The sequence below is a fragment of the Pseudophryne corroboree genome, chromosome 5 (assembly GCF_028390025.1).
Source record: "Pseudophryne corroboree isolate aPseCor3 chromosome 5, aPseCor3.hap2, whole genome shotgun sequence".
NCBI classification, from domain to species: domain Eukaryota; kingdom Metazoa; phylum Chordata; class Amphibia; order Anura; family Myobatrachidae; genus Pseudophryne; species Pseudophryne corroboree.
In genome coordinates this window covers 836908960-836926844 of record NC_086448.1, presented here as the reverse complement: position 1 = coordinate 836926844, position 17885 = coordinate 836908960, and the positions used below count along the sequence as shown (strand labels likewise).

The window sequence follows — 17885 nt, the reverse complement described above, 5'->3', positions numbered from 1 at the left end:
TTGCAGCTCTGCCGAGCAGCTACTTGGTCAGGTTCGAACACGTTTGCTAAGTTCTACAAGTTCGATACTTTGGACTCTGAGGACCTTCAGTTTGGTCAATCAGTTCTGCAGGAACCTCAGCACTCTCCCACCCAGTTTGGGAGCTTTGGTACATCCCCATGGTACTAATGTGGACCCCAGTATCCTCTAGGACGTAAGAGAAAATAGGATTTTAATTACCTACCGGTAAATCCTTTTCTCGTAGTCCGTAGAGGATACTGGGCGCCCGCCCGGTGCTTCGTGTTTTCTTGCACTGTTATTTGGTTCAGTATTGTTGTTGGTTCAGCTGTTGCTGTTCCGGTTCAAGTTTGGTTAGCTTGGCTTTCCTCTTGTTTGTGTGTGCTGGTTCGAATCTCACCGCTGTTCTGTTACATCCTTCCTCAGAATATGTCTGTCTCCTCGGGCACAGTTCCTAGACTGAGTCTGGTAGGAGGGGCATAGAGGGAGGAGCCAGCCTATTAATTTCTTAAAGTGCCCAAGGCTCCTAGTGGACCCGTCTATACCACATGGTACTAATGTGGACTCTAGTATCCTCTACGGACTATCAAGAAAGGATTTACCGGTAGGTAATTAAAATCCTATTTTCATTGGCCACGCCCCATGTGGCATGTGGCCACACCCATTTTTGGGGCGCGTGCACACAGTACCACTAAGAATTTTTTTCTACTTGCACCACTGACCATACCTCCCAACATGACCCATTCCAGGAAGGACAGAATGCTCTGTTCCTGGACTTCCCCCTTAATCTATGATTGCCATCACCTGTGTTGAATACCTTTCTTATCCATTAACCTGTTCAACACAGGTAACAGCAATCATACATTAAGAGGGAAGTCCAGGAACACAGCATTTTGTCCCTCCGGGAATGGGTCATGTTGGGAGCTATGCGCAAACCTAGGACGCCATCAGAAATCTGTGGTCAGACTGCGTTATGCACTTTGTAAATCATCTATTGAGTGTTATTTGTTTTGGAGAAAATGTCAACACTGTTTCAATAAAGTAAACAACCTACAGGCTGTCCTCTAGTGAGTATATTAAAACAGCTTTAGAATATGCTTTAGTTCTACCTTAAGGAAGCAGAGGAACAACCCGCAAAAGCCTGAAGTCTCTTTTGGTTATATTCCTCGCTGGGATTTGTAATTTAGTAACAGTTTCTTATATAGCGCAGCATATTCCGTTGCGCTTTACAATTGGAAACAAAAGTGATAAGACAAAACTGTGTAATAACAGACAGACATAGAGGTAGGAGGGCCCTGCTCGCAAGCTTACACTCTATAGGGAAATAGGCATTGATACACAAGGATAGGTGCTATCTATTGCATAATGGTCCTGCTAGATTGCAGAGGCTCTTGGTGGCTGCAGGATATGGTCACACAGTGATGTTGGCCTGGGGTCAGGAGGATGGGCAAGTGAAGAAAGAGAAAACATGTGAGGTTATGTGTGGACTGTACAGAGGGCATATAATTGGATAGGAAAGTTTATGAAAGTTATGTGGGTGGGTCTGGAATTTGATAAGCTTGCCTGAAGAGGTGAGTTTTCAGGGAACGCTTGAAGGTTTGGAGACTAGAGGAGAGTATTATTGTGCGTGGGAGGGCATTCCACAGAGTGGGTGCAGCCCGAAGAAAGTCCTGTAATCGTGAGTGGGAGCGAGTAATGAGTGTGGATGAGAGACGCAGATACTGTGCAGGGCGGACAGGTCGGATTGGTAGATATTATGAGATAAGAGAAGTGATGTACGTTGGTGTAGTTTGGTTAATGGCCTTGTGTGTGAGTAAAAGTATTTTATATTGAATACGGTAGAGTACAGGTAACCAATGGAGGGACTGACAGAGCGGATCTGCAGACGGTGAACGTCTAGCGAGGAAGATTAGCCTCCCAGCTGCATTCAGAATGGATTGTAGTGGTGAGAGCCTATGTTTGGGAAGACCGGTAAGGAGACTATTACAATAATCAATGCGGGAGATAATGAGAGCGTGGATTAGAGTGTTTGCTGTGTCTTGTGTAAGATAAGGACGTATTTTGGATATGTTTCTTAGATGTATGTAACATGATTTTGAGACAGATAGAATGTGGGGAACAAAGGACAGATCAGAGACGAGGATGACACCTAGGCAGCGAGCTTGTGGGGTAGGGGTGATTGCAGAGTTCTCAACAGTGATAGAGATATCAGGTTGGTAATGTGTTTTTTCTTGCTTAGATATCACTGTGAAGTTGAGATCTCCCATGATTGAGGCACCGTCGACCTGATTCTGAGTTTGGCGTAACGCGGCCCCAAGAGTGCACAGTGGCGACGGCCACGTTTACTGCCGTATGCTAATTAGTATCAGCGCTTGTGTCATAAGCATGCCTCCATGACACATGCACAAGTCTGTGCGGACGCACAGTGGTCACCCAGAAGCGCCCATTTCATTACTAGGGAAAAGCCTCAAAGTACGGATGCACCTGACTCCGAATCAGGCCCCGATCTGCCCTCCGCAGTATATTGTGGTGTTCCGCCATCGGTGACCTCCTAATAACCCATCCGCTTGTCTGCATTTACCCTCAGCTTTGAGCAGTTCTGCATCAATTACTGTAATGAGAAACTGCAGCAACTGTTCATCGAGCTGATCCTGCGCCAGGAGCAGAACGAATACCAGCGGGAGGGAATCGAGTGGCAGCACGTAAGTGTCCGCTGACTTACCCATGTAGGGCCCTGACCCACCCTCTAGACCAGGAACCTCATCTTATATCCCCTCCCATGCTCACAGCCAGTGCATTGTACTTACATAGGCCCATGCAGCTGGCAGCCGCTAGAAACACACTGTCCACCAGCTGCTGTGATACCACATATCCCAGCATGTCCTGACAGAGTTTTAGCATTCCCTAGAAGCAAAACTGTGGCAAGGACATGCTGGGATGTAGTGACACCGTGATGTATAGTTATTTTAAGTAAATTGCCGCCAACCACTAAGCATCTCCTGCATGGAGGGTTTGGGGGCCGCACACTGGGGGTCATTCTGATCCGTTCGCTCACTGCGTTTTAACGCAGCAGAGCGAACGGGTCCCTACTGCGCATGCGCTGGCGCCATAGTGCGCCGGCGCATGACAGATGGTCGAAGGCCGTAGCAGGGATGCGATCGCCTCTGCCTGATTGACAGGCAGAGGCGATCACTGGGCGGGATGGGGCGGAACGGCGGCGTTTGGCCGCCGTTTTGTGAGTTTGGTCCGGCCAACGCAGGCGTGTCCGGACCAAACGGGGGGCGACCCGCAGCGGCTGCTGCTGCGGGCCGGGGAGTGATGAGTAGCTCCCGGCCAGCACACTAAAGCTGCGCTGGCCGGGAGCTACTCTTGAAGTGCAAAGGTATCGCCGCTGTGCGATACCTTTGCACTTCTGCGAGGGGGGGCCGGACTGACATGCGAGGCAGGCAAGCCCTGTGCGGGGCGTCCCCCCGCATGTCAGGGAAGAAGATCGTAGCTGTGCTAAATTTAGCACAGCTACGATCAACTCGGAATGACCCCCACTGGCGGAATGACCCCCACTGGCAAGAGCTCACAAGGGCCCATGCACTAGGGAGGGAGTGTGGCCAAATCCTGTGGCTGCAAAGGTGTAAGGGGGTCATTCTGAGTTGATCGCTCGCTAGCAGTTTTTAGCAGCCGTGCAAACGCTATGCCGCCTCCCACTGGGAGTGTATCTTAGCTTAGCAGAAGTGCGACCGAAAGGATCACAGAGCGGCTACAAAAAAAATTGTGCAGTTTCAGAGTAGCTCCAGACCTACTCCTAGATTGCGATCACTTCAGACTGTTCAGTTCCGGATTTGATGTCACAAACACGCCCTACGTTCGCCCAGCCATGCCTGCATTTTTCCTGGCACAACAGCGTTTTTTCGAACACTCCCCGAAAACGGTCAGTTACCTCCCAGAAACACCCACTTCCTGTCAATCACTCTGCGGTCATCAGTGCGACTGAAAAGCGTCGCTATACCTTGTGTAAAACTACTTCAGCTGTTGTGAAAATACGTCGTGCGTGCGCATTGCGCCGCATACGCATGCGCAGAAGTGTCGTTTTTTTTTTCATCATTGCTGCGCAGTGGACATTTTCTGCTAGCGATCAACTCGGAATGACCCCCTATGCCCCCCACCCCCAGCAGGCCCCACCCCCCCTTCCACTCTCCGCCCCTGCCCCCACTAAGGTAATAATCTGCCTCTCCCCAAAGTGTTATGTGTTTGATGAATATAAGTGAAGACAGTGGTGGTGGGGATACTGTTGTTCTGCTGTTGCTACAGTAATATGTTATATTATTACACTATCCTGTGCTCCTGGCAGATTGAATACTTCAATAATCAGATCATTGTGGATCTGGTGGAGCAGCCGCATAAAGGGATCATCTCCATCTTGGATGAGGCGTGTCTGACAGTCGGAGATGTCACCGATACATTATTCTTGGATTCCATGAACAGTAAACTTGTCCGACACCCCCATTACACCAGCCGGAAGGTGAGGCCACGTGTGGGATTATCATACTAGTGGCTGATATAGATTGGTTGCTATGGGTTACAGCACATCACTGCTATTTGCGCCAAGCCATCATATAAGGCTACATGTATGTAACATGTGCCTTCATGTGTCCCAGTGACACTGGCCCAGGGCAGTCAGGGTTACTTACCACTTCACCGGGCCAGCCTCACCGTTCCACTTATTACATAAAAGAAGTTTGAAAATATACAAAAAAAGCTTTATTAAAATAACACTGGCTTTTCTCAGATTATTTCCATCCTAAAATAACAGAACAGGTATACCTGCACCGCGGCGACTCTGCCCCGTCCAATACCCTCGCTTATGCAGCATTACGGCTTTCTGCACGTAGATCAGTCGCTCCCTAAATTGGATGTTTTGTTTTGTTTACCAGCTGACGCCAACAGACAAATCCATGGCGTTTGGCCGGGACTTCCGGATCAAGCACTACGCAGGCGTGGTGACGTGAGTAACCTCTTATCTGTATTCTATTCCCCCCGGACACACTGTACTCTATTCCCGGACACACAGTATTCTATTCCCCCCGGACACACTGTACTCTATTCCCGGACACACTGTATTCTATTCCCGGACACACTGTATTCTATTCCCAGAAACGCTGTATTCTATTCCCAGACACACTGTATTCTATTCCCTGACACACTATATTCTGTTCCCGTACACACTGTATTCTATTCCCGGACACACTGTATTCTATTCCCTGACACACTGTATTCTATTCCCGGACACACTGTATTCTATTCCCGGACACACTGTATTCTATTCCCAGACACACTGTATTCTATTCCCGGACACACTGTATTCTATTCCCTGACACACTGTATTCTATTCCCGGACACACTGTATTCTGTTCCTGGACACACTGTATTCTATTCCCGGACACACTGTATTCTATTCCCGGACACACTGTATTCTGTTCCTGGACACACTGTATTCTATTCCCGGACACACTGTATTCTATTCCCGGACACACTGTATTCTATTCCTGGACACACTGTATTCTATTCCCGGACACACTGTATTCTATTCCCAGACACACTGTATTCTATTCCTGGACACACTGTATTCTATTCCCTGACACACTGTATTCTATTCCTGGACACACTGTATTCTATTCCTGGACACACTGTATTCTATTCCTGGACACACTGTATTCTATTCCCGGACACACTGTATTCTATTCCCTGACACACTGTATTCTATTCCCGGACACACTGTATTCTGTTCCTGGACACACTGTATTCTATTCCCGGACACACTGTATTCTATTCCCGGACACACTGTATTCTATTCCTGGACACACTGTATTCTATTCCCGGACACACTGTATTCTATTCCCAGACACACTGTATTCTATTCCCGGACACACTGTATTCTATTCCCGGACACACTGTATTCTATTCCCGGACACACTGTATTCTGTTCCTGGACACACTGTATTCTATTCCCGGACACACTGTATTCTATTCCCGGACACACTGTATTCTATTCCTGGACACACTGTATTCTATTCCCGGACACACTGTATTCTATTCCCGGACACACTGTATTCTGTTCCTGGACACACTGTATTCTATTCCCGGACACACTGTATTCTATTCCTGGACACACTGTATTCTATTCCTGGACACACTGTATTCTATTCCCGGACACACTGTATTCTATTCCCGGACACACTGTATTCTATTCCCGGACACACTGTATTCTATTCCCTGACACACTGTATTCTGTTCCTGGACACACTGTATTCTATTCCCGGACACACTGTATTCTATTCCCGGACACACAGTATTCTATTCCCGGACACACTGTATTCTATTCCCGGACACACTGTATTCTATTCCCGTATATACAGTACTCTATTCCCGGACACACAGTATTCTATTCCCGGACACACTGTATTCTATTCCCGGACACACTGTATTCTATTCCTGGACACACTGTATTCTATTCCCTGACACACTGTATTCTATTCCCGGACACACTGTATTCTATTCCCGTATATACAGTACTCTATTCCCGGACACACAGTATTCTATTCCCGGACACACTGTATGCTATTCCCGGACACACTGTACTCTATTCCCGGACACACAGTATTCTTTTCCCGGACACACTGTCTTCTATTCCCGGACACACTGTACTCTATTCCGGGACACACAGTATTCTATTCCCGGACACACTGTCTTCTATTCCCGGACACACTGTACTCTATTCCCGGACACACTGTATTCTATTCCCGGACACACTGTATTCTATTCCCTGACACACTGTATTCTTTTCCCGGACACACTGTATTCTATTCCCGGACACACTGTATTCTATTCCTGGACACACTGTATTCTATTCCCGGACACACTGTATTCTATTCCCGGACACACTGTATTCTATTCCCGTATATACAGTACTCTATTCCCGGACACACAGTATTCTATTCCCGGACACACTGTATTCTATTCCCGGACATACTGTAATCTATTTCTGGACACACTGTATTCTATTTCCGGACACACTGTATTCTATTTCCAGACACACTGTATTCTATTCCCGGACACACTGTATTCTATTCCCGGACACACTGTACTCTATTCCCGGACACACTGTATTCTATTCCCGGACACACTGTATTCTATTCCCGGACACACTGTATTCTATTCCCAGACACACTGTATTCTATTCCCGGACACACTGTATTCTATTCCTGGACACATTGTATTCTATTCCCGGACACATTGTATTCTATTCCCAGACACACTGTATTCTATTCCCAGACACACTGTATTCTATTCCCGTATATACAGTACCCTATTCCCGGACACACAGTATTCTGTTCCCGGACACACTGTATTCTATTCCCAGACATGCTGTATTCTATTCCCGGACACACTGTATTCTATTCCCGGACACACTGTATTCTATTCCTGGACACATTGTATTCTATTCCCGGACACACAGTATTCTATTCCCAGACACACTGTATTCTATTCCCGGACACACTGTATTCTATTCCCGTATATACAGTACCCTATTCCCGGACACACAGTATTCTGTTCCCGGACACACTGTATTCTATTCCCAGACATGCTGTATTCTATTCCCGGACACACACACTGTATTCTATTCCCGGACACACTGTATTCTATTCCTGGACACATTGTATTCTATTCCCGGACACATTGTATTCTATTCCCGGACACACAGTATTCTATTCCCAGACACACTGTATTCTATTCCCAGACACACTGTATTCTATTCCCGTATATACAGTACCCTATTCCCGGACACACTGTACTCTATTCCCGGACACACAGTATTCTGTTCCCGGACACACTGTCTTCTATTCCCGGACACACTGTACTCTATTCCCGGACACACTGTATTCTATTCCCGGACACACTGTATTCTATTCCCTGACACACTGTATTCTATTCCCGTATATACAGTACTCTATTCCCGGATACACAGTATTCTATTCCCGGACACACTGTATTCTATTCCCGGACACACTGTACTCTATTCCCGGACACACTGTATTCTATTCCCGGACACACTGTATTCTATTCCCGGACACACTGTATTCTATTCCCGGACACATTGTATTCTATTCCCGGACACATTGTATTCTATTCCCTGACACACAGTATTCTATTCCCAGACACACTGTATTCTATTCCCGGACACACTGTATTCTATTCCCTGACACACTGTATTCTTTTCCCGGACACACTGTATTCTATTCCCGGACACACTGTATTCTATTCCTGGACACACTGTATTCTATTCCCGGACACACTGTATTCTATTCCCGGACACACTGTATTCTATTCCCGTATATACAGTACTCTATTCCCGGACACACAGTATTCTATTCCCGGACACACTGTATTCTATTCCCGGACATACTGTATTCTATTCCTGGACACACTGTATTCTATTTCCGGACACACTGTATTCTATTTCCGGACACACTGTATTCTATTCCCGGACACACTGTATTCTATTCCCGGACACACTGTACTCTTTTCCCGGACACACTGTATTCTATTCCCGGACACACTGTATTCTATTCCCGGACACACTGTATTCTATTCCCAGACACACTGTATTCTATTCCCGGACACACTGTATTCTATTCCTGGACACATTGTATTCTATTCCCGGACACATTGTATTCTATTCCCAGACACACTGTATTCTATTTCCAGACACACTGTATTCTATTCCCGTATATACAGTACCCTATTCCCGGACACACAGTATTCTGTTCCCAGACACACTGTATTCTATTCCCAGACATGCTGTATTCTATTCCCGGACACACTGTATTCTATTCCCGGACACACTGTATTCTATTCCTGGACACATTGTATTCTATTCCCGGACACACAGTATTCTATTCCCAGACACACTGTATTCTATTCCCGGACACACTGTATTCTATTCCCGTATATACAGTACCCTATTCCCGGACACACAGTATTCTGTTCCCGGACACACTGTATTCTATTCCCAGACACGCTGTATTCTATTCCCGGACACACTGTATTCTATTCCCGGACACACTGTATTCTATTCCTGGACACATTGTATTCTATTCCCGGACACATTGTATTCTATTCCCGGACACACAGTATTCTATTCCCAGACACACTGTATTCTATTCCCAGACTCACTGTATTCTATTCCCGTATATACAGTACCCTATTCCCGGACACACTGTACTCTATTCCCGGACACACAGTATTCTGTTCCCGGACACACTGTCTTCTATTCCCGGACACACTGTACTCTATTCCCGGACACACTGTATTCTATTCCCGGACACACTGTATTCTATTCCCTGACACACTGTATTCTATTCCCGGACACATTGTATTCTATTCCTGGACACATTGTATTCTATTCCTGGACACATTGTATTCTATTCCCGGACACACAGTATTCTATTCCCAGACACACTGTATTCTATTCCCAGACACACTGTATTCTATTCCCATATATACAGTACCCAATTCCCGGACACACAGTATTCTGTTCCCGGACACACTGTATTCTATTCCCAGACATGCTATATTCTATTCCCGGACACACTGTATTCTATTCCCAGACACACTGTATTCTATTCCCGCACACACTGTATTCAATTCCCAGACACACTGTTCTCTATTCCCGGATATACAGTACTCTATTCCCGGACACACTGTGTTCTATTCCCGGATATACAGTATTCTATTCCCGGACACACAGTATTCTATTACCGGACACACTGTATTCTATTCCCGGACACACAGTATTCTATTCCCGGACACATTGTATTCTATTCCCGGACAAACTGTATTCTATTCCTGGATATACAGTATTCTATTCCCGGACACACAGTATTCTATTCCCAGACATACTGTATTCTATTCCCGGACACAATGTATTCTATTCCTAGACACACTGGGGTATATTTACTAAGGTCCCGATTTTGACCGAGATGCCGAGATGGAATTTACTAAGCAAAAATCTCGGCAGTGATGAGGGCATTCGTAATATTTTGGAAGTCCTTGGAAAAAATGACGAATCAATACACCATGGGTCAAATACGCCTGCCAATTGGTAGAACTCGGTAATTTACTAAAAAGTGCAAATCACAAAATAACCAAACACTACCGTGAAAAAATACAAATCGTAATAAAGTGCTAAAATAAAACAGACCTGCTTTTTTTTATTACCGTGATTGGATAGGCATGCACGGATCCATGAGATCCGTGCATGTTTATCAGTGGGAAGGGGTGGGAAAGTGTTAATTTTCTTTAAAAAAATAGCGTGGGGTCCCCCATCCTAAACCAAACCAGCCTCGGGCTCTTTGAGCCGGTCCTGGTTGAAAAAATATGGGGAAAAAAGTGACAGCGGTTCCCCATATTTAATCAACCAGCACCGGGCTCTGCGCCTGGTCCTGGTTCCAAAAATACGTGGGACAAAAAGCGTAGGGGTCCCCCGTATTTTTTAAACCAGCACCGGGCTCCACTAGCTGGACAGATAATGCCACAGCCGGGGGTCATTTTTATACAGTGCCCTGCGGCCGTGGCATTAAATACCCAACTAGTCACCCCTGGCCGGGGTACCCTGGAGGAGTGGGAACCCCTTAAATCAAGGGGTCCCCCCCATCCAGCCACCCAAGGGCCAGGGGTGAAGCCCGAGGCTGTCCCCCCCATCCAAGGGCTGCGGATGGGGGGGCTGATAGCCTTTGTTAAAAGTGTTGGATATTGTTTTTAGTAGCAGTACTACAAGGCCCAGCAAGCCTTCCCCGCAAGCTGGTACTTGGAGAACCACAAGTACCAGCATGCGGAGGAAAAACAGGCCCGCTGTAGTACTACTACTAAAAAAAATACCCCAATAAAAACATAAGACACACACCTTGACAGTAAAACTATAATACATACATCCACACCTCCATATACACATACTTACCTATGTACCCACGCAGGTCGGTCCTCTTCTCCATGTAGAATCCATGGTGTACCTGTTGAAAAAATTATACTCACCAAATCCAGTGTAGAGGGCTCCTCGTGTAATCCATTTGTAATCCTGGTACTTGGCAAAATAACAAACCGGACACCGGACCTCGCACTGAAAGGGGCCCCATGTTTTCACATGGGTCCCCTTTCCCCGAATGCCAGGAACCCCCTCTGACTTATATTCCCGGACACATTGTATTCTATTCCTAGACACACTATATTCTATTCCTGGACACATTGTATTCTATTCCCGGTCACACTGTATTCTATTCCCGGACACACTGTATTCTATTCCCGGACACACTGTATTCTATTCCTGGACACTGTACTCTATTCCCGGACACATTGTTCTCTATTCCTGGACACACTGTATTCTATTCCCGGACACACTGTATTCTATTCCCGGACACACTGTATTCTATTCCCGGACACATTGTATTCTATTCCCGGTCACACTGTATTCTATTCCTGGACACACTGTATTCTATTCCCGGACATTCTATTCCCGGACACATTGTATTCTATTCCTGGACACACTGTATTCTATTCCCGGACACACTGTATTCTATTCCCGGACACACTGTATTCTATTCCCGGACACACTGTATTCTATTCCCGGTCACACTGTATTCTATTCCCGGACACACTGTATTCTATTCCCGGACACACTGTATTCTATTCCCGGACACACTGTATTCTGTATGACTCGTGACACACCCTGTAAGCCGTGGATGCACCCCCTTCAGCTGTCTTTAGCCTTGACCACGCCCCCTCAACCGCAGCCACGCCCCCCTTGTCGTGTCCGTGTGCACAGTGAGATGCCAGGGCTGCTTCACAGCCCCAGTACATCAAAGTTTAAATCCAGTGAGTTTATATTCCCTTTGTATTCATGTAAGAAAAATACTGAAACGAGACCCGGCCATTAATGGGAACATTTCTGGAAGCTGAAAGCTCCCTATCATGTGTTATTTTTGCCGTCAGTTTATTTGCATATTAAACGAGAATATTCTGCTGATTGCAGGTATTCGGTGGAAGGTTTTCTGGACAAAAACAAGGACACGTTATTCCAGGACTTCAAGCGTTTAATGTATAACAGGTGAGAGAGAGATATAAGAATACATAGAAACAATTTATGTTCAGACCCCGGATATCTCCAGCCAGGCGCTGTCACGTGTCACCATTATATCTGCTATTTATAATAAACCTTTCCATGTGGTGTGCTATTTCCAGAGTGTATTGCTGTGCAATTATGCCAGTGTTAGTGTCGTACGTCACATGTAACTGTGATTTAGCGTTCAGGCGTCTGTGTTACCATGAGATGTATTGCTGCCATCACTGAGGATGCTGAATATACCAAAGCAGTAACAGGCCATAAAGCAGTCCAAAGCCCGAAAAGTCAAATCTTCACAGCGTGGAGGTAAAATACGCCGTTCAGTGTGACCCTTAGCACTTAGGAATTAAATGAATACAGTATGTCTGCACTACTTCATTACAGATAGCGGAAGATAGCGTCCTAACACACAAAAGAAGGTGGGCACGCCAGACGTTTCGTTATTCTCTCAGGTGCCGGAACAAACAGATGATATAGGTGCAGAAAGGAACGGCACTCTGGAAACAGTCTGAATACGCAACGCAGTGGGCCTAATTCAGACCTGATCGCAGCAGCAAATATGTTAGCAGTTGGGCAAAACCATGTGCACTGCAGGGGGGGCAGATGTAACATGTGCAGAGAGAGTTAGATTTGGGTGGGTTATATTGTTTCTGTGCAGGGTAAATACTGGCTGCTTTATTATTACACTGCAATTTAGATTTCAGTTTGCTGAAAATGCGTCTTAGACGCAACACTATGTGACTAGGGCGCCCCAGGAGACTGTGCTGATTAATGTGATACGTGACTGAGGGCCTAATTCACTAAGGATTGTAAATGCAAAGCTGCTCGCAGCAGCTTAAGCTTTCTCACCCTTGCTGTTGCAGTGCGGCTTCCGAGGCCACGGTAACTGCGTCTCGCGACGCAGACCTTGGCCTTTCCACTCCCGGAAAATAGGGGTGACGCGACCCCATTTTCCCCAACGCTGGCCGTCTTCCGTCCCTCCCTGTGAATGCCTCTGCTTGTCAGTCAGGTAGAGGCGTTCGCATATCTGCACCGTGAACTTGTATTGGAAAACAGCTGCGGCTGCTGCATTGTAGCACTTCATATTCAGACTCAGAGACTCAGTCGCACAGATATACAAGTGTCTGATCACATTAATCAGTGCAGTCTCAGTTGCAACTAATGCCGCCTACACACTGTGCGATATTAACGACCGATATGGACTATATAGTCAATATCAGTAGAAAACATAGTGCATATCACACCGTGTGGAAACACCTTGCGATGCCGATGTGCAGGAAAAATAGACTGTGCAGGCAGGGCCAATATTGACAATATCGGAGGTTTATGCTTCTGGGCAGATCATATAGTCCATACCGGCCATAGCCTGAATCGCGTCGTGTGTGTGCGGCATAAGAAGCATTTTGTGCAAAAAAGACACCTGACATTAGCAGACTCTCGCGGGGCCTGCACCAAGATGCGCTGTATGGAGCGGCTGCAGCACTGATGTATGAGGACGCGTCTGTAGAAACATTGAGCCCCGGTGCCCGATGATTATACAATACAGTCGCCAAAAGAATGGACACTGGTAGAATGGATAGTGGTAGAATGGACACTGGTAGAATGGATAGTGGTAGAATGGACACTGGTAGAATGGACACTGGTAGAATGGACAGTGGGAGAATGGACAGTGGGAGAATGGACACTGGTAAAATGGACACTGGGAGAATGGAGACTGGGAGAATGGACACTGGTAGAATGGACACTGGTAGAATGGACACTGGTAGAATGGACACTGGTAGAATGGATAGTGATAGAATGGACAGTGGTAGAATGGACACTGGTAAAATAGACACTGGGAGAATGGAGACTGGGAGAATGTAGACTGGTAGAATGGACAGTGGTAGAATGGACAGTGGTAGAATGGACACTGGGAGAATAGACAGGGGTAGAATGGACACTGGGAGAATAGACAGTGGTAGAATGGACACTGGTAGAATGGGCAGTGGTAGAATGGACAGTGGTAGAATGGACACTGGTAGAATGGACATTGGTAGAATGGACAGTGGTAGAATGGACACTGGTAGAATGGACACTGGTAGAATGGACAGGGCTAGAATGGACAGTGGGAGAATGGACAGTGGTAGAATGGACAGTGGTAGAATGGACACTGGGAGAATGGACAGTGGTAGAATGGACAGTGGTAGAATGGACAGTGGTAGAATGGACAGTGGGAGAATAGACAGTGGTAGAATGGACAGTGGGAGAATAGACAGTGGGAGAATAGACAGTGGTAGAATAGACATTGGTAGAATAGACATTGGTAGAATGGACAGTGGTAGAATGGACAGTGGTAGAATGGACACTGGTAAGAATGGACACTGGTAGAATAGACAGTGGTAGAATGGACACTGGTAGAATGGACAGTGGTAGAGTGGACAGTGGTAGAGTGGACAGTGGTAAAATGGACAGTGGTAGAGTGGACAGTGGTAGAGTGGACAGTGGTAGAATGGACAGTGGTAGAATGGACAGTGGGAGAATGGACAGGGGTAGAATGGACAGGGGTAGAATAGACATTGGTAGAATGGACAGTGGTAGAATGGACAGTGGTAGAATGGACACTGGTAAGAATGGACACTGGTAAGAATGGACACTGGTAAGAATGGACAGTGGTAGAGTGGACAGTGGTAGAGTGGACAGTGGTAGAATGGACAGTGGTAGAATGGACAGTGGGAGAATGGACAGTGGTAGAATGGACACTGGTAGAATGGACAGGGGTAGAATGGACAGGGGTAGAATGGACAGGGGTAGAATGGACAGTGGTAGAATGGACACTGGTAAGAATGGACACTGGTAAGAATGGACACTGGTAAGAATAGACAGTGGTAGACTGGACACTGGGAGAATGGACAGTGGCAGAGTGGACAGTGGTAGAGTGGACAGTGGTAGAATGGACAGTGGGAGAATGGACAGTGGTAGAATGGACAGTGGTAGAATGGACAGTGGTAGAATGGACAGTGGTAGAATGGACACTGGTAGAATGGACACTGGTAGAATGGACACTGGTAAAATGGACACTGGGAGAATGGAGACTGGGAGAATGTAGACTGGTAGAATGGACAGTGGTAGAATGGACAGTGGTAGAATGGACACTGGGAGAATGGACAGTGGTAGAATGGACAGTGGTAGAATGGACAGTGGTAGAATGGACAGTGGTAGAATGGACAGTGGGAGAATAGACAGTGGTAGAATGGACAGTGGGAGAATAGACAGTGGGAGAATAGACAGTGGTAGAATAGACATTGGTAGAATGGACAGTGGTAGAATGGACAGTGGTAGAATGGACACTGGTAAGAATGGACACTGGTAGAATAGACAGTGGTAGAATGGACACTGGTAGAATGGACAGTGGTAGAGTGGACAGTGGTAGAGTGGACAGTGGTAAAATGGACAGTGGTAGAGTGGACAGTGGTAGAGTGGACAGTGGTAGAATGGACAGTGGGAGAATGGACAGTGGGAGAATGGACAGGGGTAGAATGGACAGGGGTAGAATAGACATTGGTAGAATGGACAGTGGTAGAATGGACAGTGGTAGAATGGACAGTGGTAAGAATGGACAGTGGTAAGAATGGACAGTGGTAGAGTGGACAGTGGTAGAGTGGACAGTGGTAGAGTGGACAGTGGTAGAGTGGACAGTGGTAGAATGGACAGTGGGAGAATGGACAGTGGGAGAATGGACAGTGGGAGAATGGACAGTGGGAGAATGGACACTGGTAGAATGGACAGGGGTAGAATGGACAGGGGTAGAATAGACATTGGTAGAATGGACAGTGGTAGAATGGACACTGGTAAGAATGGACACTGGTAGAATAGACAGTGGTAGAATGGACACTGGGAGAATGGACAGTGGTAGAGTGGACAGTGGTAGAATGGACAGTGGTAGAGTGGACAGTGGTAGAGTGGACAGTGGTAGAATGGACAGTGGTAGAATGAACACTGGTAGAATGGACAGTGGTAGAATGGACAGTGGTAGAATGGACAGTGGTAGAATGGACAGTGGTAAAATGGACACTGGTAAAATGGACACTGGGAGAATGTAGACTGGGAGAATGTAGACTGGTAGAATGGACAGTGGTAGAATGGACAGTGGTAGAATGGACACTGGGAGAATAGACAGGGGTAGAATGGACACTGGGAGAATAGACAGTGGTAGAATGGACACTGGTAGAATGGGCAGTGGTAGAATGGACAGTGGTAGAATGGACACTGGTAGAATGGACATTGGTAGAATGGACAGTGGTAGAATGGACATTGGTAGAATGGACACTGGTAGAATGGACACTGGTAGAATGGACAGGGGTAGAATGGACAGTGGTAGAATGGACAGTGGTAAAATGGACAGTGGTAGAATGGACACTGGGAGAATGGACAGTGGTAGAATAGACAGTGGTAGAATGGACACTGGTAGAATGGACAGTGGTAGAGTGGACAGTGGTAGAGTGGACAGTGGTAGAGTGGACAGTGGTAAAATGGACAGTGGTAGAGTGGACAGTGGTAGAGTGGACAGTGGTAGAATGGACAGTGGGAGAATGGACAGTGGGAGAATGGACAGGGGTAGAATGGACAGGGGTAGAATAGACATTGGTAGAATGGACAGTGGTAGAATGGACACTGGTAAGAATGGACACTGGTAAGAATGGACACTGGTAAGAATGGACAGTGGTAGAGTGGACAGTGGTAGAGTGGACAGTGGTAGAGTGGACAATGGTAGAATGGACACTGGTAGAATGGACAGGGATAGAATGGACAGGGGTAGAATAGACATTGGTAGAATGGACACTGGTAAGAATGGACACTGGTAAGAATGGACACTGGTAGAATAGACAGTGGTAGAATGGACACTGGTAGAATGGACAGTGGCAGAGTGGACAGTGGTAGAATGGACAGTGGTAGAGTGGACAGTGGTAGAGTGGACAGTGGTAGAGTGGACAGTGGTAGAGTGGACAGTGGTAGAGTGGACACTGGGAGAATGGACAGTGCTAGAATGGACAGTGGTAGAATGAACACTGGTAGAATGGACAGTGGTAGAATGGACAGTGGTAGAATGGACAGTGGGTGAATGGACACTGGTAGAATGGACAGGGGTAGAATGGACAGGGGTAGAATGGACACTGGTAGAATGGACAGTGGTAGAATGGACATTGGTAGAATGGACACTGGGAGAATGGACACTGGGAGAATGGACACTGGGAGAATGGACACTGGGAGAATGGAGAATGGACACTGGGAGAATGGACACTGGTAGAATGGACAGGGGTAGAATGGACAGGGGTAGAATGGACAGGGGTAGAATGGACACTGGGAGAATGGACAGTGGTAGAATGGACAGGGGTAGAATGGACACTGGGAGAATGGACAGTGGTAGAATGGACACTGGGAGAATGGACACTGGGAGAATGGACAGTGGTAGAATGGACACTGGGAGAATGGACACTGTGAGAATGGACAGTGGTAGGGAAGAGAAAGTGTATTCACAAGAAAACGACATTTCAGGGCTTATACCGTGTCATCAGGGTCACAAATATAAGAATAAAAAACATTTCCACTTAATCTCACCCCAAGGCTTGATACATCTCCCCCTAGGTGGTAGATTAACGCGGTTTATGAAAACCACCGATCACCAGAGTCTTTGGATAGTTTTAAAATGATAATACAAATAAATGTTTAAACACTGGTTTAT

The 17885-nt window shown here is 46.6% G+C and overlaps 1 protein-coding gene across 1 annotated transcript in view; it reads left to right on the top strand.

Annotated features, from left to right (window-relative positions):
* MYO1G (myosin IG) overlaps positions 1–17885 on the top strand; it is a 508951-nt gene that overhangs the window by 100501 nt on the left and 390565 nt on the right. The window contains exons 10-13 of the mRNA XM_063924584.1: positions 2585–2699; positions 4343–4513; positions 4926–4996; positions 12077–12151. Of these exons, the coding sequence (XP_063780654.1) occupies positions 2585–2699; positions 4343–4513; positions 4926–4996; positions 12077–12151 (432 nt within the window). The remainder of the gene's footprint in view (positions 1–2584; positions 2700–4342; positions 4514–4925; positions 4997–12076; positions 12152–17885) is intronic.